Source organism: Balaenoptera ricei, chromosome 1 (assembly GCF_028023285.1).
Source record: "Balaenoptera ricei isolate mBalRic1 chromosome 1, mBalRic1.hap2, whole genome shotgun sequence".
Taxonomy (NCBI): domain Eukaryota; kingdom Metazoa; phylum Chordata; class Mammalia; order Artiodactyla; family Balaenopteridae; genus Balaenoptera; species Balaenoptera ricei.
The window spans coordinates 90972316-90995742 of record NC_082639.1 but is presented as its reverse complement, the minus strand read 5'-3'; the positions used below and the strand labels follow the sequence as shown (position 1 = coordinate 90995742).

The 23427-nt window shown below is 36.7% G+C and overlaps 1 protein-coding gene and 1 pseudogene across 1 annotated transcript in view; both read left to right on the top strand.

The window, feature by feature from the left end:
- The first annotated feature begins 10145 nt into the window (after positions 1-10145).
- Positions 10146-23427, top strand: part of COL11A1 (collagen type XI alpha 1 chain) — a 214966-nt gene continuing 201684 nt past the window's right edge. Inside the window, exon 1 of the mRNA XM_059927069.1 lies at positions 10146-10523. Within this exon, the coding sequence (XP_059783052.1) occupies positions 10418-10523 (106 nt within the window). The 5' untranslated portion in view covers positions 10146-10417. The remainder of the gene's footprint in view (positions 10524-23427) is intronic.
- LOC132347238 (superoxide dismutase [Mn], mitochondrial-like) lies at positions 17696-18280 on the top strand (annotated as a pseudogene).

The window sequence follows — 23427 nt, the reverse complement described above, 5'->3', positions numbered from 1 at the left end:
TTGCTTTTACCATTTGTCCTAGGATTCTGTCTGTCCGTTTTTTTGTTTATTTGTTTTTTTTCTAGTATAGTTTTTAGTGCTTGTTATCATTGGTAGATTTGGTTTTTGGTTTGGTTGCTCTCTTGTTTCTTTCTTTTTTTTATGACAAAAATTTCTTTTCAATAATTATTTTTTATTTTAATAACTTTTATATTTAATTTAATTTAATTTTATTTTCTTCTTTCTTTCTTTCTTCTTTTTTCTCACTTTTATTCTGAGCCATGTGGATGACAGGCTCTTGGTGCTCCAGCCAGGCATCAGGGCTGTGCCTCTGAGGTGGGAGAGCCAAGTTCAGGACATTGGTTCACAAGAGACCTCCCAGCTCCACATAATATCAAACAGCAAAAATCTCCCAGAGATCTCCATCTCAACGCCAAGACCCAGTTCCACTCAACGACCAGCAAGCTCCAGTGCTGGAAACCCTATTCCAAACAACCAGCAAGACAGGAGCACAACCCCACCCATTAACAGAGAGGCTGCCTAAAATCATAATAAGGCCACAGACACCCCAAAACACACCACCAGACGTGGACCTGCCCACCAGAAAGACAAGATCCAGTCTCATCCACTAAAACACAGGCATAGTCCCCTCCATCAGGAAGCCTACACAACCCACTGAACCAATCTTAGCCACTGGGGGCCGACACCAAAAACAACAGGAACTACGAACCTGCAGCCTGCAAAAAGGAGACCCCAAACACAGTAAGTTAAGCAAAATGAGAAGACAGAGAAACACACAGCAGATGAAGGAGCAGGGTCAAAACACACCAGACCTAACAAATGAAGAGGAAATAGGCAGTCTACCTGAAAAACTATTCAGAATAATGATAGCAAAGATGATCCAAAATCTTTGAAATAGAATGGAGAAAATACAAGAAATGTTTAACAAGGACCTAGAAAACTAAAGAACAAACAAACAGTGATGAACAACACAATAAATGAAATTAAAAATTCTCTAGAAGGGATCAATGGCAGAATAACTGAAGTAGAAGAATGGATAAGTGACCTGGAAGATAAAATAGTGGAAATAACTACTGCAGAGCAGAATAAAGAAAAAAAAATGAAAAGAATTGAGGACAGTCTCAGAGACCTCTTGGACAACATTAAATGCACCAACATTCGAACTATAGGATTCCTGGAAGAAGAAGAGAAAAAGAAAGGGACTGAGAAAATATTTGAAGAGATTATAGCTGAAAACTTCCCTAATATGGGAAAGGAAATAGTTAATCAAGTCCAGGAAGCACAGAGAGTCCCATACAGGATAAATCCAAGGAGAAACATGGCAAGACACATATTAATCAAACTATCAAAAATTAAATACAAAGAAAAAATATTAAAAGCAGCAAGGGAAAAACAACAAATAACATACAAGGGAATCCCCTTAAAGTTAACAGCTGATCTTTCAGCAGAAACTCTCCAAACCAGAAGGGAGTGGCAGGACATATTTAAAGTGATGTAGGGGAAAAATCTACAACCAGGTTTACTCTACCCAGCAAGCATCTCATTCAGATTTGACGGAGAAATGAAAACCTTTACAGACAAGCAAATACTAAGAGCATTCAGCACCACCAAACCAGGTTTACAACAAATGCTAAAGGAACTTGTCTAGGCAGGGAACACAAGAGAAGGAAAAGACCTACAATAACCAAAACAATTAAGAAAATGGTAATAGGAACATACATATCGATAACTACCTTAAATGTAAATGGATTAAATGCTCCAACCAAAAGACATAGACTGGCTGAATGGATACAAAAATAAGACCCGTGTATATGCTGTCTACAGGAGACCCACTTCAGACCTAGGGACACATACAGACTGAAAGTGAGGGGATGGAAAAAGATATTCCATGCAAATGGAAATCAAAAGAAAGCTGGAGTAGCAATTCTCATATCAGACAAAATAGACTTTAAAACAAAGACTATTACAAGAGACAAAGAAGGATACTACATAATGATCAAGGGATCACACCAAGAAGAAGATATAACAATTGTAAATATTTATTCACCCAACATAGGAGCACCTCAATACATAAGACAAACGCTAATAGCCATAAAAGGGAAAATTGACAGTAATACAATCATAGTGGGGGACTTTAAAACCCCACTTTCACCAATGGACAGATCATCCAAAATGAAAATACATAAGGAAAAACAAGCTTTAAATGATACATTAAATAAGATGGACTTAATTGATATTTATAGGACATTCCATCCAAAAACAACAGAATACTCTTTCTTCTCAAGTGCTCATGGAACATTCTCCAGGATAGATCATATCTTGGGTCACAAATCAAGCCTTGGTAAATTTAAGAAAATTGAAATCATATCAAGTATCTTTTCTGACCACAACACTATGAGACTAGATATCAATTACAGGAAAAAAACGGTAAGAAATACAAACACATGGAGGCTAAACAACACACTACTTAATAACCAAGAGATCACTGAAGAAATCAAAGAGGAAATCAAAAAGTACCTAGAAACAAATGACAATGAAAACACGATGACCCAAAACCTATGGGATGCAGCAAAAGCAGTTTTAAGAGGGAAGTTTATAGCAATACAATCCTACCTTAGGAAACAAGAAACATCTCAAATAAACAACCTAACCTTACACCTAAAGCAATTAGAGAAAGAAGAACAAAAAACCTCCAAAGTTAGCAGAAGGAAAGAAATCATAAAGATCAGATCAGAAATAAATGAAAAAGAAATGAAGGAAACTATAGCAAAGATCAATAAAACTAAAAGCTGGTTCTTTGAAAAGATAAACAAAATTGATAAACCATTAGCCAGACTCATCAAGAAAAAAAGGGAGAAGACTCAAATCAATAGAATTAGAAATGAAAAAGGAGAAGTAAAAACTGACACTGCAGAAATACAAAGGATCATGAGAGATTACTATAAGCAACTATATGCCAATAAAATGGACAACCTGGAAGAAATGGACAAATTCTTAGAAATGCACAACCTTCTGAGACTGAACCAGGAGGAAATAGAGAATATGAACAGACCAATCACAAGCACTGAAATTGACACTGTGATTAAAAATCTTCCAACAAACAAAAGCCCAGGACCAGATGGTTTGACAGGCGAATTCTATCAAACATTTGGAGAAGAGCTAACACCTATCCTTCTCAAACTCTTCCAAAATATTGCAGAGGGAGGAACACTCACAAACTCAGTCAACGAGGCCACCATCACTCTGATACCAAAACCAGACAAAGATGTCCCAAAGAAAGAAAACTACAGGTCAATATCACTAATGAACATAGATGCAAAAATCCTCAACAAAATACTGGCAGACAGAATCCAACAGCACATTAAAAGGATCATACACCCTGATCAAGTGGGTTTTATCCCAGGAATGCAAAGACTCTTCAATATACGGAAATCAATCAATGTGATACACCATATTAACAAATTGAAGGAGAAAAACCATATGATATTCTCAATAGATGCAGAAAAAGCTTTCCACAAAATGCAACATCCATTTACTATAAAAACCCTCCAGAAAGTAGGCATAGAGGGAACATACCTCAACATAATAAAGGCCATATATGACAAACCCACAGCCAACATCGTCCTCAATGGTGAAAAACTGAAACAATTTCCACTAATATCAGGAACAAGGCAAGGTTGCCCACTCTCACCAGTGTTATTCAACATAGTTTTGGAAGTTTTAGCCACAGCAATCAGAGGAGAAAAAGAAGTAAAAAGAATCCAAATCAGAAAAGAAGAAGTAAAGCTGTCACTATTTGCAGATGACATGATACTATACATACAGAATCCTAAAGATGCTACCAGAAAACTACTAGAGCTAATCAATGAATTTGGTAAAGTAGCATGTTACAAAATTAAAGCACAGAAATCTCTTGCATTCCTATACACTAATGATGAAAAATCTGAAAGTGAAATTAAGAAAACACTCCCGTTTACCATTGCAACAAAAAGAATAAAATATCTAGGAATAAACTTACCTAAGGAGACAAAAGACCTGTATGCAGAAAATTATAAGACACTGATGAAAGAAATTAAAGTTGATACAAATAGATGGAGAGATGTACCATGTTCTTGGATTGGAAGAATCAATATTGTGAAAATGACTCTACTACCCAAAGCAATCTACAGATTCAATGCAATCCCTATCAAACTACCACTGGCATTTTTCACAGAACTAGAACAAAAAAACTTCACAATTTATATGGAAACACAAAAGATCCTGAATAGCCAAAGCAATTTTGAAAAAGAAAAATGGAGCTGGAGGAATCAGCCTCCTGAACTTCAGACTATACCACAAAGCTACAGTAATCAAGACAGTATGGTACTGGCACAAAAACAGAAAAATATATCAATGGACCAGGATAGAAAGCCCAGGGATAAACCCATGCACATATGGTCACCTTATCTTTGATAAAGGAGGCAAGAATATACAATGGAGAAAAGACAGCCTCTTCAATAAGTGGTGCTGGGAAAACTGGACAGCTACATGTAAAAGAATGAAATTAGAACACTCCCTAACACCATACACAAAAATAAACTCAAAATGGATTAAAGACCTAAATGTAAGATTGGACACTATAAAACTCTTAGAGGAAAACATAGGCATAACACTCTATGACATAAATCACAGCAAGATCCTTTTGACCCACCTCCTAGAGAAATGGAAAGAAAATCAAAAATAAACAAATGGGACCTAATGAAGCTTAAAAGCTTTTCCACAGCAAAGGAAAACATAAACAAGATGAAAGGACAACCCTCAGAATGGGAGAAAATATTTGTAAATTAAGCAACTGACAAAGGATTAATCTCCAAAATTTACAAGCAGCTCATGCAGCTCAATATCATAAAAACAAACAACCCAATCCAAAAATGGGCAGAAGACCTAAATAGACATTTCTCCAAAGAAGATATACAGATTGCCAACAAACACATGAAAGGATGCTCAACATCACTAATCATTAGAGAAATGCAAATCAAAACTACAATGAGGTATCACCTCACACCAGTCAGAATCATCATCAAAATCTCTACAAACAATAAATGCTGGAGAGTGTGTGGAGAAAAGGAAACCCTCTTGCACTGTTAGTGGGAATGTAAATTGATACAGCCACTATGGAGAACAGTATGGAGGTTCCTTAAAAAACTAAAAATAGAACTACCATACAACCTAGCAATCCCACTACTGGGCATACACCCTGAGAAAACCATAATTCAAAGAGTCATGTACCAAAATGTTCATTGCAGCTCTATTTACAATAGCCAGGACATGGAAGCAATGTGTAAGTGTCCATCGACAGATGAATGGATAAAGAAGATGTGGCACATATATACAATGGAATATTACTCAGCCATAAAAAGAAACGAAATTGAGTTATTTGTAGTGAGGTGGATGGACCTAGAGTCTGTCATACAGAGTGAAGTAGGTCAGAAAGAGAAAAACAAATATCGTATGCTAACACATATATATGGAATCTAAGAAAGAAAAAAAAAGTTCATGAAGAACCTAGGTGCAAGATGGGAATAAAGACCCAGACCTACTGGAGAATGGACTTGAGGATACAGGGAGGGGGTAGGGTAAGCTGGGACAAAGTGCGAGAGTGGCATGGACATATATACACTACCAAATGTAAAATAGATAGCTAGTGAGAAGCAGCCACATAGCAGAGGGAGATCAGCTCTGTGCTTTGTGACCACCTAGAGGGGTGGGATAGGGAGGGTGTGAGGGAGGGAGACGCAGGAGGGAAGAGCTATGGGGATATACGTATATGTATAACTGATTCACTTTGTTATAAAGCAGAAACTAACACACCATTGTAAAGCAATTATACTACAATAAAGATGTTAAAAAAAAATCCCATCTTCTACTTCTATTGATAGAGATGTTGATGTTTTCCTATAACACTTTGTAGAAAGTCTTGTTTAATATTTGCTGACACACAGGAGCTTCGTAAATGCCAAATCCATTCAATTAGGAAGAAAAAAGATAACAGAGAGTAAAAATATCTTGACAAAGGTCCAAAAAATATTTAAGGTTTTGCCCTGAGTCATTCTGTTCTCTGTTCCTCTCTTCTATCTTTGGATAATTATGAAAAAGAACTATGATAGCTTCCTGTGAGTATAGCTAACTAAAGGATATTTTTAAGAGAGATGTACATGAATGTATAAGGCAATAGGTCTTGCTTGTTTGGGGTTCATTTAGATTTGATTTTACTTTAAGTTCTTTTAAACAGCATGGGTCTGTCATCTCTGAGTTGACTCCTTCAACACCCTAACAGACCAAACTTTTCATCTGAAGATTGTTTTATCATAAAAATTGTGCTAAATTTAGATTCCTCTCAAGTTCTGTATGTTATTTCACAGTAAAGGCGCAGATAAATACCTAATCATCACTGTGGGGTAATTGTGAGCTAGACTGACTATGAAAATAAACTTCTCTATCCCTTCCCCACCTCCCCACTTTCTATAATACAATGGTCCATCTGTGAGGTAAGAGGGACTAACTCCACTTTAAAACAGAAAATAATTTTTAGCCACTCATGTATTAGAAAAAAAAAAAGCTGTAAAATAAATGTCAAACTGCTTAGTCATTTCTTTCTTAAAATAATTGACCTAAAGTTCAGAAAAGGGCAAGAAAGACAAACTATTAGGCACAGTAAGAGAGGGATTACATTCAACAGCAATTTTCTTTTAAATGTTTTAAGTATTTCTGATATGTGCAAGAGTTTCCCACCCCCATAATAATTTCTCATTCAATAAGTCAAATTTGATTGTTTTAGTTATTGCACAGTATTTGGAGAAAATGTTCATATATATATCTTCTCTCTCTCTCTCTTTTTCTCCCTCTCTCTCTGTTGTGAATACCAAATCATTTCAAAGATGATGCATCTTTTCAAAAATCTACTTCTTTCATCTAATTCTACCTGTAGTAATTTAAGTCTTAGTGTAGAGTTCCCTCTACCTCAAGTACTCTATTACTGTTTGCATTAGGGACATCCAGCTATGGACAAGGTTTCTTTAGTTCCAGTTTGGTTATTGAGGTCTCAATATTTAAAACATTGCTTCTGAATCTGCATCCCCTCATTCCTAGGGATTTTTGACAATATTAAGGGAGAGTTATGAGCATTACACAGTTTAATAAAGCTCTGTGAACTCTGAAGATTGTCTAGAACATTTAAGTTCCCCTAATATGACCTCTAATCAATTATCAAATTACACTCTAAGTTTCCCAGACAAGCCAATATGAACAAGTGGTCAATCTAAAATACTGCTACAAAGGATGTGACTATTTTTTCTCTAAACTGTTTTCATCTTGTTTTTGAAAGACTTGCGATGAAAGCAAATTCTACAAAGCTGAATAAATATAACAAGATAGGAAATGTCCTACAGCTAATTGTGCTCCAAATAAAAGACATATGTCAAGAAAATTGTCACATTCTATTACATTTTTGAAGCTCTATATAACAGTTAGCAAAGACTGGCTGAAAGATGGCCTAGGAAACAACATCCCTGGAAGTCATCCCCTGTGAAGTTGAAGGTAGTGAGGTGGGTCTCTTCTAGCTTCCCTCTACGCACTATACTATTTAGCATTATACTTCCTCCTGTTGACTCCACCTCCTGCAAATCCATGGGCAAGTTCCTAGGAGGTTCTTAACCTGGCAGCTAGCTATAGGCTAGAGGGGTTAGGCATAATTAACTATTCCTTACTATGAATCCACTATATTTCTTTCCAGAGCATTAATTCAGACCCAGGTTATGCCTCTCTGGGCAGTGGCCAGAAGAATTCAGACCACAGAATACAGAGAGCATAAGGTAGTAATAACTCTATTCACCCAAGCCACTTTGCCTGAAAGGACCCATTCACCGCACTGAGAAGGCCTGAGATGTGACCAGAAGGTGGGGCTTGCTAGACTGACTGCAACATTTCTCACCTCCTAGAACGGTATCAGGCCATGGAATTCTCTATAAATCAGGAGAGTTATTGAGAAACAGTTCGGAACACCATTTCTACATGTTACTGCAAGCACTGTAACTCTCTCTAGCTCTTGAGTTGATTTAGGATTCTGGCAGCTTCATAAATAATGTGTTTCTAAACTTTGTATTCATTTCACTGTTTTACATTAAAGAGAAGACCTAGAAAATAAGTTTAAAAATATACCAAGAATTGGACAAAAAAATTCAGATTTCAGAAATATGTGTTAACTGAAAATTCATACAAATATTTCACTTTGAGAAGATGAAGTATAATGAAGGTGATAAATTTAGGTATATTTTTACCTTAAGGTTCTTAATTTTTAATTATACATTTCACATTCAAACACAGTATGATATTTAATTATTTTATTAAATTATATTAACAATTTGAGGTTATAATCAGAAAAACTAGTTGGTGATATTTCTCTGCAGCTGATATAAGGCATCTCAAACATTCCGCCAGCAACATTATTAATACAAAGTATTTTTTTACGTATTATCTAAGAGGTAAATTTCTTGATGTGGGAATGGTGCTTTGTCACAGAGAGTGACAGTCTTGTTGAAAGTATTTTTTAGTTGCTTTCCTCATTTTACATGCCTCTTATACATGTCCTTATACAGTTCCATCTTGGGCCTCAGTATAGTCTCTGAACACCTTCCTTCCAACTCTTAAACCACATAGCTAGAAAATCTGATTAATCTCACGGGTCATGAGGTATATTTTGGTAACTAATAGAAAATTAGATTTCTAAAAATTAGTGGACATATGCGCCTCATAAACTTAGTTGAGGATCCTTAAGCCTTGAAATATCTTAAATACTCAGCATAGGTCCTGGCCAAAGCTTACAGTCTTTACCAACAGGAAAATGTATTCATTCACTCAACACATCTCTGTTGAATGCCTAATGTATGCTGGCACCTTGTTTGGCTCTGTTCCAGAAAATTTTTGAGAGACATCTTAAGAAATATTAAGGAACAAAAAGGAGCCAATAAGAAGTAATAATTTAAACGTGGAAAAAATGATCAGAGAATCGATACTCCAGGTTTAAGCGGATTACTTTGAGGAGCGGTAAGTAGAAGGAATTTAGAAACCTGCCCCCTTCTTATTATTTTCACTGTGGAGTGACCATATTTTCAGCTCCTGAGGCCCTTTATGAGAAGCTGTGGGCCTAGACGCTTGGAGATCTCTGTGAGTTGCTTTCCCTGTCTTTTCTCCTCCCCCTCTGCCCCCTCATCCGGGTTCAGGACGGAATCAGCTGGAAAATTCAATTACTCACCCCCTTAATGTCAGCTCCCATACATTTCTTTCTCCGCCCGCCTCAGTGTGCAGTTCAGCTCTTTAAGAGACAAGCCTCTGAATGAAGCTAGCGTAGAATTTAAACATTCAGGAGAGAAACCTGTCAGTTTCAGACCTCGAAGGAAAGCTTCCCTATAAGATCATGGGTTTTGACCTCTTGGGTCCCTCCATCTCACCTTCATCCCTTTCTTTTAATTCTCGGTTTAAAAAAAATATTAAAAATTCTTTTCGGAGCAGGCAAAGCAATGAGTCCACTGGTTCCACGTCTGCTATAAGAAGCAGATTTTTGCACAAGGATAAGGTTACGGCTGGCAGCCCAGAACTCCAGCGGTGTGGCGGATCAGACGCTGGGCTCCTCCCCTCCCCCGCCGACGAACGAGAGGCTAACAGACGGGTGCAAGTAGACAAGTAGCTGTTTTTATTGAATACAGAAGCTCCTTGAAAACTCTGTGGACTCCGGGGCTCTCCTGCAATTCCTTTCATTCCCAAAGTGCTGGAGCCAAGCACGCGTCCCCCGTAACTCCCTCCCATTTCTTCTCGGGGATTTGGGTAGGAGAAGAGGGAGGAGAGGAGTGGGGAGATGGGGAGGGGGGTGGTTGGTGGGCTGGGCTTGCAGAGAGACCTGATTCTTGGGCAAAGGAGAGGGGGGCGGGCTCGGGGCTGCCCGCGAGGCGTGTGATTGGGTCTGACCTTCAGCGGGCTTGTCAGTTTCGCCCGGGGTAAGGGGGGCGCGGGAGGGGAGTGGGCGGAGGAGGGGGCTGCCCAGAGCCTCTCGTCCGGCCCACAGACGGCATGAAGCCTTTAGGGGCACGCAGTCCTCACAGATTTTTGGTTGAAGCCCCTCATCTGCCTTCAGTCTGAAGGCAGGGCCCCGCAGAGGACGGATCGGAGGGTCCCGACCAGCGGGGCCGACCGAGAGGGAGAGGAGGGGGCGAGAGACAGGAAGGAAGCAAACCATCAAATTTAAAGAAAAAGCCCTTTGACTTTTTCCCCCTCTCCCTCTCCAATGGCTGTGTAGCAAACACCCCCGACGATACCTTGGAAGGGAGTTGGTCTGCAGTCGCGTTTTCGTGGGTTGAGTTCACAGTTGTGAGTGCGGGGCTCGGAGATGGAGCGGTGGTCCTCTAGGTGGAAAACGAAACGGTGGCTCTGGGATTTCACCATAACAACTCTCGCACTGACTTTCCTCTTCCAGGCTAGAGAGGTCAGAGGAGGTAAGAAATAATGGTTTTGGGGAGGTGGGAGATTGCTGTCTTTCTCATTCTGTGCCCCTCCCCCCCTTCCTTCTTCCAACACCCCCCCCCCCCAAAAGAAACAATTCTCTTAAATCCAGATTGTAGCTGCCATCAGGTTGGAAGTGAAGACTGGAGAGAGAGATGGATGTAGGCGGGACAGTAATGGGAGAAGAGGTAGCAGGAAAAAAAGATCTGTCAGGCACAGAGCCTGCTGAAATGCCCTTCACCACTTTCCAGGGGCTTTGAAAAGAGGAAAAGTATTACCTTGAACACAAGGGCAGTTGTACAAAGCTTTTGTTTGAGGAACAGTCCTTAGACTGCCCTTTGAACACATCTTCTGGTTTCTTCAGATTCTAACTAATGGAAATGCTTTTTTAAAGGTGAGCTGAGGAGAAAATATAGGGAAAGTGTATAAAATGAATCTTAATGAAGTTCTCAAGCTGTTTTAGGGATATGAGAGAAAGCAGGGGGCCTGAATCTTGAAGACTGAGAGCACTGTGTGTGTGTGTGTGTGTGTGTGTGTGTGTGTGTGTGGCATTTTGAGGAGATGTTAAGAGGAAAAAGTGCGAGATTATAAGAAATGGATAAAGATGGGAAGAACATTTTTCCCGGGAATTCAGCCCCCTCCTCCTCCTGTGACCCCTCCCACCCCCAACTTCTTCTTGCAGGTTGGACGTGCAGTTCTCTTGGAGAATGATGAAACTCGCCAAGCAAATGGGGTGGGGGTGGAGGAATAGGGATTGGAGGGAAGGGGAGGGGGCGTGGGGTGGGATGGGAGGAGAGAGGTAAGGAAAAGTTCCTACGTGGCACCACCAAATATTCAATGACCAGACCTGCTCGGGAGACTGCAGCCCTGTCAGTACCCAAGGAGGGAGAGCGACTTCACTCCTCCGCCCCCGCCCCCCACCGCCTCCTCCCTCCCCTTCCCCCGCCCTTTCCCGCAAAGGCATCTGGCTGGAGCGGTCCGTTAGGTGCTGTAGACACGGCTGGCGGGAGGACTCCTTTGGAGTTAAGGGAGCCCAAACAGCTTAGAGTAAAAAAGCAAGCTTTGTCAGGAGTGCGCAGAGAAGTGGGGGGTTAAGAAGGAGGGTGGCGATGATTGGCTGAGGGAGAAAGAAACTGTCAACCCCAAATGCGCAGGCTTTAGCGGAAACCTGAGTCTGACCCTGTGGGTGTCAAGATCTGAGTTCTCCCTAATGGGAGTTAGCGCTCCCGGAGGCCGAACTCTGCGAAACCAGGTCTGTATTTCTTCCCCACACTTTGTGATGTTCACCTTCCTGAGTAGCGGGCAGTGGTGGATTATTCCTCTGTGACTTTTCCTGGAGAATACAGTCAGAGCCTCATTAGGACTATATTTGAATTTTGAAGTAAGTTATGCTAATTACGTGGATTCATTCATTTCTACATTTTAAAAGATAAATCGTAGAGTCTTGAAAGTGGAATCCATCAAAAATTTGTATTTTACCTTTGGTACCTGGTCACCAGCTGGATTGGTCAGTTCTGTCAGCAGGTCTGCCCTCTGCTGGTTTTATTTATTATTTGGAATTCAAGCAACTGTATTAGTAAATCAGGCCTCTTAAAATCCTTCTAAGTATATACAGTGATGCTGAAAAAGGACACTCGATTAAGGAAGAACAGATATGCTGTTTCTTTCTGAGCTTTTTCAGCTATTTCTTTTGTTCAAACATAAGAAAAAGTATCATAGTGGCAGTTTTTTTTTTTTTTTTTTTTTTTTTTTAATGTGGAAACTAAGACTTTCTTCAATGAAGACAGATGCACTATAAACTCAAGAGACGTTATCATAGGCATTCAGGGGTTATTTCACTGAAGAAGTTTCATTTTCACACTGGGACTTCCTTAAAGCTCTAAGGAGATCAGAAAGATCAAATTTCTACACGTGTGATGCATAATTTTTTCATTTAAATGTAGCTGCATACCTAAAACCCTTTTAAACAAACATCTCAGTACCACATCAAATAAATGGTGGAAAAAGAACCTTCTCTATTATTATAAAGCCATCTAATGTGAGAAATAGCAAACTTTAAGGATAATATGTTGTTTCTGTTTGTCATTTTTGATGAAATGTCTTGAAAGTTATATGGTTATTTGGATCTTCATATTGTAAGATTTGGTATTTGTTTCACGAAGTTACTAGGTGCTTATTGCTTAGTGGGAAGCTACACATTTTAAAGCTACTCTTGTAGTCATTCTTTGGCCCTTAATGAACTTCAAAAAGGAAATAGTATATTATATATTAGTGCTTTAAAAGGAAACACTAGCCTGAATCGTCTCACAAGGGGAAAATAAACTCAATGTCTAGCTCTCATACTAGCCTTCAGATTTGCAATTGATGTAACAAAGAATAAGTTCCTAAATAAGGTATTATGTACTTGCATTATACTATAATTTATTGATTTCACTGAGGCGCACTGGTGTGATTTGGTTGCTAAACCAAAAGATAATTTAAAACAGCCTATTTTCATCTAAAATTTGTATTTGTTGGATTAAAAACACTAAAGCCTTAAAAAGTTCTGAGTCATAAGAAATTGTACTCTAAAAATGTGTAGTTAAGATCCTGAAGCATCTAATCTTACAGAGAAAAGTTCTTGGAGTGAATGAATTAAAAGAAACTTTATGAACAAACACAGTTATATTATTTTACTTTGCAAATCCAAACTCTGTAACTTGGTAATCTTTAACTTACTTATTTAAAATTTTAGTATTTATTATGATTTAGCATAAAAGAGTAAGCATTATTTTTTATAATATATTTATTTGCATTAACTTCAATTTCATGATTCATATATTTGCTTATGGTTAATATAAATGTTTTATCTCATGAATTTATGAATTTCATTTTCAATTAATTCATTACTTATTATAGGTAGAACCTGAGATTTACCTGGAATTTATAGTGACTATAGCCTGTGACTGTGTTAAGATAGACAGTTTTAAGATAGATGGTTTTAAGCGGTTTTTCAAGGAGTTAGGCTAAATTGAGTACGAAGGAAAAAAAATATCTAATTGAATCATTTTCCACTAATTAAGATGGTATTCAACCTTTGGTGGTTGAGCCAGTACTGTGCCTTGCAAAAAGTTGATTAATTTTATGAAGAACTTTCAAAGCTTGTCAGCAATTGGTAGGGAGCCCTGCTGGAGTGTTTTGAGTGCCTGGGATCAGCAGGTGAAATGGTGCTGGCTTCCAGAGTATGTGCTAATCCAACTTTGCAAAGAGATCAAGTTTGTCCCTGTGGTTACTCAATCAGAAATCAGTTAAAAGATCAGATATGCTTCTGATGACAAATGCAATGTCTTCTATGATTATTAATATTGCCTTTCTATTTGTTTTTTAAATCAAAATGGACAAAGTCTGTAATAAACAATAAAGAAAAATAGGTATCTTATAAGAAGCATCTTCCTGAATCTTTTATACAGATAACCTTAGTTTAGGTGGCACATATATATTCAGTTAATTATAGACACTTTCACAAAATTGTCTATTAGTTTTGAAATTAAGTTTATCAATATCTTAATGTGACAATTCACTTTATAATTAATACTTAACTAGAATCGACTTTATAAAAATCACTCTCTAAGAGGTACTCTCAGAGTTTTAAATAAAGTTATGAAGTTGCAAAACAAATGTATATACCTAGATAAGACGATTGCTTATGATTTATTTAATTAATTTTTAGCTTTTGTGTTTGCCTCAATTTGTGACTAAAATTGAAGGAGCACATTATTCAAGTTATCACTAAAATATAGCAAGGCAAATATGAGCCTCTTTTCAGATTTGTGGATAGGATGTCTTACAAAAAACCTAAGTAGTCGCCTTTCTCTTCTAAAATTTTGCTTCTTTTCTGAGACAAATTTCTCTTCACTCTGGTTAATTTATAGAAGCACTACCTATGTAATGATAATGAATGGACTTGAATCAAGCTTGGGTGAGAGTGTGTAATAAAAAGCTGAAATTTTTCAAAGGAAGAAAAGGTGTTTAGATTTTTTAAAGAGAATGCTTGAGATAGAAATTCTTATAAAAATTGCATCTTTATACTACCTTCTCACTTTATTAACGAGGAAACTAAGGCACAGAAAATTTATTAGCTGAGTCCTCTTTCTCAAAAAAAAATATTCTTATAATAGTCAAGGTTTTTCTAATGAGTAAGGTGAAGATTTGCAAGAGTGATAAAAATATCTTTAAATAACAGTAGTCTGAGACAACGGAATAAACAATTATTACTTAACGTATATGTATTTATAGAATATGGAATGACCAAATATTACTTAAATGTACATGCTGGAGTTTAAATTAGTGAGAAGATAGATTAAGTGAAAATGACTGATTTAAAGAAAAACAGGAAATTATAGAAAGCATTTAAAAATTCCTCAAAGTCCCAAGTCTAGAGAGAGGTAATTTGTATTGTTAATATACCTAATTATGTGATTCTATAAGATTATCTGTATCAAAGTAGAAAGCACAACAGTTTGTAAAATATTTTTTGTATACATATCTTGCTGGATTAAGAACATAGTTTTTTATCCTCTCTAAAGTTACTAATGGAGGACCCAGTACAGCTTCGAATTTTCAAGAAGCTAAGAAAATTATATATTTATTTCAAATAAGGCAAGTAGTGTCAAATTTCTATGCTTTTCATGTTAATTTTAGATTGATTGGGTGATATATATTATATATAATTGTCTGGCTTTTATTAATAAGTCAGATAATAAATTGATTTTTACTTGATATGGGTTATTTGTTTAATAGATAATTTTTTCCAAACAAGTGGTCAACTTTGACAAAAAATAAGAGAACACTTAGTAGTGCAAATTCTAACTCAAGTTTTTCTTTTAGATTGTCAAAGTGTCTGAAATCACATAAATACCTTTTACTTCAGGAGTAAATGGACAGTTAATTTGTAGGGAAGTACTCCCTCTTAATGGGCTACCATGATACGTTGTGCTGGCAACCACTACGGTAGAGCTAGTATTTCAACCAAATGAAGTGTTTTCCTCTCTTTTGGGAAATGCAGTATATGTCCTTAAGGTCCTGAAGAAGAAACTATGGAACTTAATATTTATACTCATGGCTAACTCTAACAATTTATATAAATATAGGGTTTTATAAATATTGAGCCAATCCTATCATTTTATATAATTTTTAGTGATGATATTTAAGTATTTGAAAGCCAGAATCATATTGTATCCTAAATACACTTTTCTTTCCCATTTACCTTTGGAGAAATAATTAAGTGCAGTTGGTCTGTGATCATTAGGAATTCAGGGCAATTGCAGAGTGGGAGCTGAGGGCTGATTTGCGTTTCTGCTTTTACTACTCCACTTCCTTCATTTAATAGTGGGGAAATGTGACCTGAGCTGGGTGTGGTGAGAGGAAACCAAACTTTCTTTTGTCTGTTGAAGTTTTGTTCCTTAGCAAAGAAGAAAGAGAGGTATGCACAGGTGCTATAAAAAGTTGCAGCGCTCCCTAAGTTGTCTCACTGAAGAGTCCATTTTAAATTCAGTTTTCATGTATACTAAAAGTATACTATAACAAATTTCCTAAATTTGGACTTTTTCTACTCATTTCTTTTGCAATTTAATTCAGAAACTAAGGGGTTTTGTTTTTCATTTAACTGCCTTCTATATTCTAATGCATCTAATATATTTATTTCTCCTTTCAAAACCCTAATATGATTTTATTTTTATAGATAATCTTGGGTTTTGTTTTTTTTTTTTCTACTTTCAGTAGTGTCAGAACTCAACATGAATAATACTATCTGGTAGAGAAGATGAAAGTCAATTTTAAAGTGATTTAGTGAGTAGTATCTATCAGTTGCAGTCTTTGGCTTACTACTGACTTGGCTAGTGGTTCTTTAGACATTGGCTGATCACCAGACCTACTGTTATCTGGTAAAATAAACTCTTTGCTTGCTGTGCATGGAATTAGAGACAGTGCTATTAATTTAGGAGAAAGAACTCAGAGAAAAGAAAGGTTATCATATTTCAGAGTAAGAGACCAGCTTAAATACGACTTGACAATTGAGAACTAAAACAAACCTGTGTAAAAGTGCTTTAGCACAATCAACTTTTGCAATTCCCTCAAACCTTCTTTTTTTTCCTTAAAAAGCATTTCTTTCTTATTTTAACCAAATTTAATTGCTCTTGAATGGCCCTGTACTGTACAGGCAAATGAAGGTCCCTATTCATAGAACTTGAGCGCATAGGGTGTCAGTGGAAGCTTCCTTCCTCTGTCTGACTGGTAAACTCACATCCGGGCTTAAACGAGCGAACCTTAGATGGTATGAGGTGGTTGGTTTTCCTTCCTCACTCAGATTTTCACAAACAACTTCCCAAAAGGATGCCTGCCAGAAAGAGCAGTAGCTGCAATTCCTGACAAAACTAATGAGAAGCTCTAGCGCACTTTCCTACTTTGTGCTCTTGGATAGCTCTGCTGAGAAAGAGCCATAAATATTAGAGTGGTGTTTGCCCTTAATTCTCTTTTTAGACTAACTGTGGAGGACAACCTACTACTTGCTGTCACTCTTTGAATGCTGATGAATCTTCAAAATACTTCACTGGTTTTGAAGACAAAAATTATTGTCCAAATGGCCTAGCGTGGTGTAGAGTGCCCTTCAGGATGTGGCCCTTCTGTACATCCAGGCTCAGGATCAGCCTTTTCCCACCTGCTGCCACCCCACTCCCATTCACCCTGCACTTCAGGCATGTTGAACCTCTTGCCCATATTCTCCCCTATCTTTGAACACACTATTCTTTTTACCTGGAATGTATGTTTCCTTCTCATCTATCTCGCAGATGCCTTCTCATACTTCAAGATTTAGCTCAAGCTTCGTACTCCAGGCAGATATAATAACAAGCTCTCACGCTGAATGCATGCCCATTATGTACCAGGTCCTGTTGTAAGCACTTTTTTGTATAAAATATCATTTCATTCTGACAATTGTCCTGGAAGTAAGCTAATACTAAAATCTCCATTTTACCCATAAGGAAATTGAAAAACAGAGAAGTTAAATATCTTGCTTAAGACCATACAACTACTATGTGATAGACCTGGGACCTGAACCCAGGCAATCATGCTCCAGAGACCTTGCTTTTGATCACTTGCCCTTGTTTACTGTGTATTCTTAATGCTTTTACACAGCCTTCGTGACTTTGCTTATGATTATGGTGCCCTGGGGCCTAACATTAATGCACAAATCATGCAGCTGCACCACAGTGAATATCATGTAAATTGTGTGAATAACTTGAATGCCACCAAGGAAAAATATAAAGAGACTCTCATTAAAGATGATGTTATAATTCAGGTAGCTCTTCATCCTGCACTAAAGTTCAGTGTTGGAGGACCTGTCACCCTTCCCATTTTAGGGACAAACTTAAGCCCTAATGATGGTGGAGAACCCAAAGGGGAGTGGATGGAAGCTAGTAAATGTTACTTTATTTCCTTTGACTGATTGAAGGAGAAGTTGACAGCTGTATCTCTTGGCATTCAAGGTTCAGATTGGGGTTGGCCTGGTTTCATTAAATTACAAGGACACTTACAAATTGCTGCCTGTTCTAATCAGGATCCATTACAAGGAACAACAGGTCTTTTCCACTTTGGGAGATTGGTATGGTAGTATGCTTACTACCTTCAGTGTAAAAGTGTCAGATCTGATTATCTAAAAGCTGTTTGGAATGTAATCAACTGGGAGAATGTAACTGAAAGATACATGGTTTGCAAACAAACAAACAAACATGCACACACACATTATAATTATTTTAAAAATTTCTCATTTATATGTTAGCCTTTCTCTAGGAGTTGCTGGAGGGTAATGACTGTGATTTAGTTTTATTTCTTCCCCTGGTGTCTACCAACATGCCAGAATGCACAGGATATGATATAGTCACTATTTAGATTACTAATTATCTTCTGACTTTGCTCAGCAGACTGGAACACGGTTAAAATCTAGTTAACTTGGAGTGGTGTGAAGTGACCTCCTCATGTCATGTTGTTAGCAGTAATTAGATCTCGCCTCCCCCCTGTTTTTTACTCATTCTCTGAAAGTGAATGAGTTGCGACTTCTTTCTGGCTTTCTTCATCTGGAAAATAGTTTTGCACATTCTCTCCAAAGATATCTTTAAATATTTGAAGCTCTTGATTGACCATATTACCTCTAAAACTGTAGTTTGCTTTAACATAGGAATCTGATCGAGAAAAATAACATATGAAGTTGTGTTTTTGCTTTGACAGCAACATAAATCATCATTTCATTTGTCTACATGATTTCAATTTGTAATAAGTAAAAGTAATAATTGGGAAATTTCCTCTCATATATTCATTTTTGAAACCTTTATTTCAGTTTTGCATCCTATTAAGGATTGTCTGATTTTGCTTAATGACTATTAGGAAGAGTAGCCTATCTATATTTATTGCTTTATGATTATTTTACTAAACTAGTTCTTTTAGAGAGCAGTTTGCATATTACACATGTAATTATTATATTAGGAAGTACCATCTTTAAGCAAGGAGTATGTAAAATTTCAAGTGCTTAATAAGGTTAATAGTCTGTAGGTGTAGAATTGTTTTTGATGAAAATTATATGTTTTTAATATTCTATTCCTATCCATTGTATGTTTTAGTTCCACTAAAATCATTAGGATGGATGTCTTTATCTGCTTTATTTAGTGTGTCTTAAGCACATAGATCAGAACTTATCACATAGTAAACATTTGGAAAATTTTTGTTGAAAGAGGTAAAGGTGTTGATTGCAGCTCTAATGAATTGCTCTTCAATAACCTAATTGATGATCTGAGATGGGATATAGGGTTATGTAGATCAGTTATTGCCAGTGTCTACAGAAGTATATTGAACAGATTTTTGCTGATACTATTGTGATTTCCTGAAAATAGCACTCTGTTTTGTCTCCAAGCAAGCTATGATCTTCACCCTGATCACTCTCTCAATCTGCTTAGCATTGCTTTTTTACACAGAATTTAGATATTATCTCCTCTAGGAATAGCTCTTCTTAACCATGAACACTAGGATAATTGACCTTGTATAACATCCAAAAGCACACTGTACTAACTCCAACTTGAATACTCATCATAGAATATTTTCGATGCTAAAATGAAAGCAGGGACTGCATCTTTTTCATCTATGTAAGGATTTCTGGCATCTAGGTCTAGCACCATACCTAGAGCATAATAGATGGCCAGTAAATATTCATAGAATGAATTAACGAACTCATAAGCAAGACATTTTCACTAAAGTCAAGAAGACGGGGATACTCAGTCCTGGCTTGATATCACAATCATTTTCAGTTACATCCCTATAGATATTAATTGAGTAGATTTTGTGCAGAATCCAAGCACAGCTGCTTCATAAGTCTCTACATATAATTTTGATGCACAACCAAGGGTTCATGAACCTTCTGTAATAGGAAATAAATGTATACAAAGATGAGGATGTGCTTAGATTGTTTAACAGGGTACTGGAAGTCAAGTGAAAGGTTATCTGCTATGTGGAAATTATTTGATACATACCTTATTGCCAGACAGAAGTGGCTCTGCAAAAAACCGATTTAAGTAGATCAACTGATTATGACATTGATAATGTTTTTTAAAAAAATCCTCCTCTCCATAGCATGTGATAAACTAAATGCCAATAAATATTGCTCTTCTCCACATTAAAGTCAAGTCGTTGTAATGAAAATATAATTTTAGTTTTATAATAAACGTATTTTAATAGCTGTGACCACTTATAAATCAGAAATGCCATACTTTTCAAATATCACACTCTCAACTGGTGTTTGTTCTTCCCTCGCCGTTCTCAAAGTTGTGATACTGTTTCTGCTTTCGACTTTCAGTTCATATATGCTTTTGATGATATGAGAAAGTTCAGGATTGAGGTTGTTTAATAACTGAGAAAATTAAATGACTCTCTTCTATGTGCAGTCACTATGTTAGATGCCAGGACTACCAAGATGGTTTGCCAGCCTCCATTCTCATGGAGTATGTGTGTTACTAGGAGAGTGCTGGAGTTGGGGATGTGGGCAGGGGCCACATAACACAAGACCATATGGGTATAGTTTTCTGGATAGAATAGATTCATGTGACTAATTTAAAAGTACAGGGAGGCTGCTAAGGTGGCATGGTCAGTGCATACTTTGATATCTATACTTACTAAGTGGTTCCAATTGGTTGCAACTATTGGATCCTCTGACAAATAACCAGGGAAGTAGAGAGCCACGCAGCTTTTTCTGGAATAGCCAACCCACTGTAAAGTCACCTGGGGTTCTCAATGATAATTAGTACAGTTAAGTCACACTTGATACGGAGTTATGGCCATTATAAAGTTGAAAAATATATGAATGAATAATCTTCTTATTTTATAAAGGAGTATGTTAAGCAAACATGTACACATTTATAAAGTCTATTATGAGACAAAGTTGCCTAACATTTTTCAACCTTAAAATGTGATTTTTTTTGTTATTAAACAAATTATAGCATGTTTTAGAACATAAAGTGTAAATAGTGATTTTTGTTTCTGAAGATTAATATGTTGGACCAAGGTCTCTATTTTGATTATATGAGAGAATAAAATATTTATTATAAGCATTTTTAAGTCATAATGATTTCTTTCAGGGAAAGTTATATCAAATGGCGTTTAAAAAACATATCATTAATTGAGTTAGTTATAGTTTAAAATAATATTGATAGGCTGTCAACTCCCAAAGTTTTATTTTTATCCCAAACCTTGCCCCTGAACTTCAGACTCATAGACTCACTCAACTGCTTATTCAGCTACTTCCAATGGCATTATTAAGTCATCTCAAAATTAGCATGCCCATAACTGAATTGCAGAACTCTCCTCCGGAAATCCATTCCTCTCAGTCTTCCCCGTCTCAGTTAATGGCAACACAATCAGTCATGATGTTTGAGCTAAAAAACTTGGAGTCATCTTTGGCTCGTTTTCTCTCATACTCCACTCTGATCTGCTCTGTCTCCAGAATATATCCATAATCTCACAAAGTTCTTCATCTCTCAGTCCAAGAAAACAATATCAACAAAATTTTACCTCTAGAAGACTGCAGTTGTTTCTCTGCTCTCTGATTCCACTCCAGTGTCCCTAGAGTCTGTTCTCAACACAACAACCACAGTCTTCTGAAAAATTAGTTGGTTGATGTTCTTCCTCTCCCCTTAACTGCCAATGGTTTTCCATCTCATTTGGAACAAAATCCAAGCTTGTTGAAGATCCCACAGGACCTATACAAGCTGCCTTCAACATGCCCTCACTCTTACTTCTCTGACCTCATCTCTTATACCCCTTTTATTTCCTTTGCAGGAGATATATTTGTCTCCTTGCATTTCCACCAATGTCTTGGGTCAACTCCTATCTCAGGTTCTTTGTACTTACTGTACAAAGAACTGCTTACAATGCCATTCTGTAAAAATATCAGGATAGAGGAACAGCTTATGCCTTTCTAGAATTTACTCAAGCATCATCTTCTTATTGAGGCTTTTCGTGTCTTTCTTATTTTATATTAAAATCCATATCTCCTTAACCCTCCCTATACTCATTCACTGATTTATTTTTCTCCTTGGTACTACTCAAATATTTGTCATTTATAAAAAGTAATGACATTTAAATTAAATGTTGAGATTTTATTTTAAGGCTTAATATAAAATGTAGAATTAGATAATTTTGGAGTACAAATATTGCCTTAAATTGTTTGGGCAGCTTCTAAGCCATATTTACCCAAATAATTCCCATGGCTTTTCATTTCATTTTACCTATTTAGATATAGTCAATAAGACAGTAAAGCACTTTACTTATTTGATAGACACCATACACATTGATCCAGTTGTCTTAAGAGTTTATAGTTGTCTAGAAATGGTAATGGGAATTTGCACTTTATTTTACTGGTTTAACAGAACAATGAGGCAAGACTTGTAGTTACCTAGAAAGTAGAGGGGAGATGTTCCCAACTGAAGACCTAGACAGCAATTACAGATTAGATATTATCAAGAAAATGTAAACACATGTTGCTATTCAAAGCAAATTCATTTATTATTCCTAATCAACATTAAATCTGGGATTCTGTGTTTTATGGATTTCTTTTAACCACTAGATAGGTCAGAATTAGAATAAATCATGAACATTTGGACGTGAATACAACTGATTTTGATGGGAGTCATGTTTTTCCATTCGTTACACTTCAGAGTATTTTACTATGTATTTTTTTCCCTGATCTTTCCAATTTTGAATTTCACTGTGTAACTGATTTAAAAAAAACAACAACTGGTATTTTCACGGAGCTGTAAGGAAGTACATTTACATTTGATCATTGGTTTTTATTTTCTGAAATGGTAGTACCAATAGGTTTGTAGGTATTTGGATTGGTAAAATTAACTGTAAAATTCCTAAAACTCTAGGCTCCTGTTTTATATCATCTTCATCCATGGTTTTCTCAATTTGATGTTTTTCTTTGTTTGAATATCAAATACTCATTTTTTCCAAGAAGCATAAGAGACTGCTTCTCAAAAACCTGAGCCTTGAGATGCTTATATTTATTTTATTCTTTTTTTTTCTGTAGGAAAATATATACTCTAAACATAGGTTTAAAATGGCAAAACATTTAAGTTTATTATAGAACCCCTTGGGGAAAATGTAGTCTAAAACCTTCCCATACCCAGGAATATTTAATGTAAACTATACATCTATAATCTTATATACTTACAATTTACTGATATAGTCAAGCAGTTCATTTCTCCCATTTTGCACTTGTTTTGACTACAATGGTTAGATCGCAAAATATAGACAAACAAGTTTGGTAATTTAAGCCAAAAATAGTTGTGTAGAGACTTAGGACACTTAGGTGATTTATAT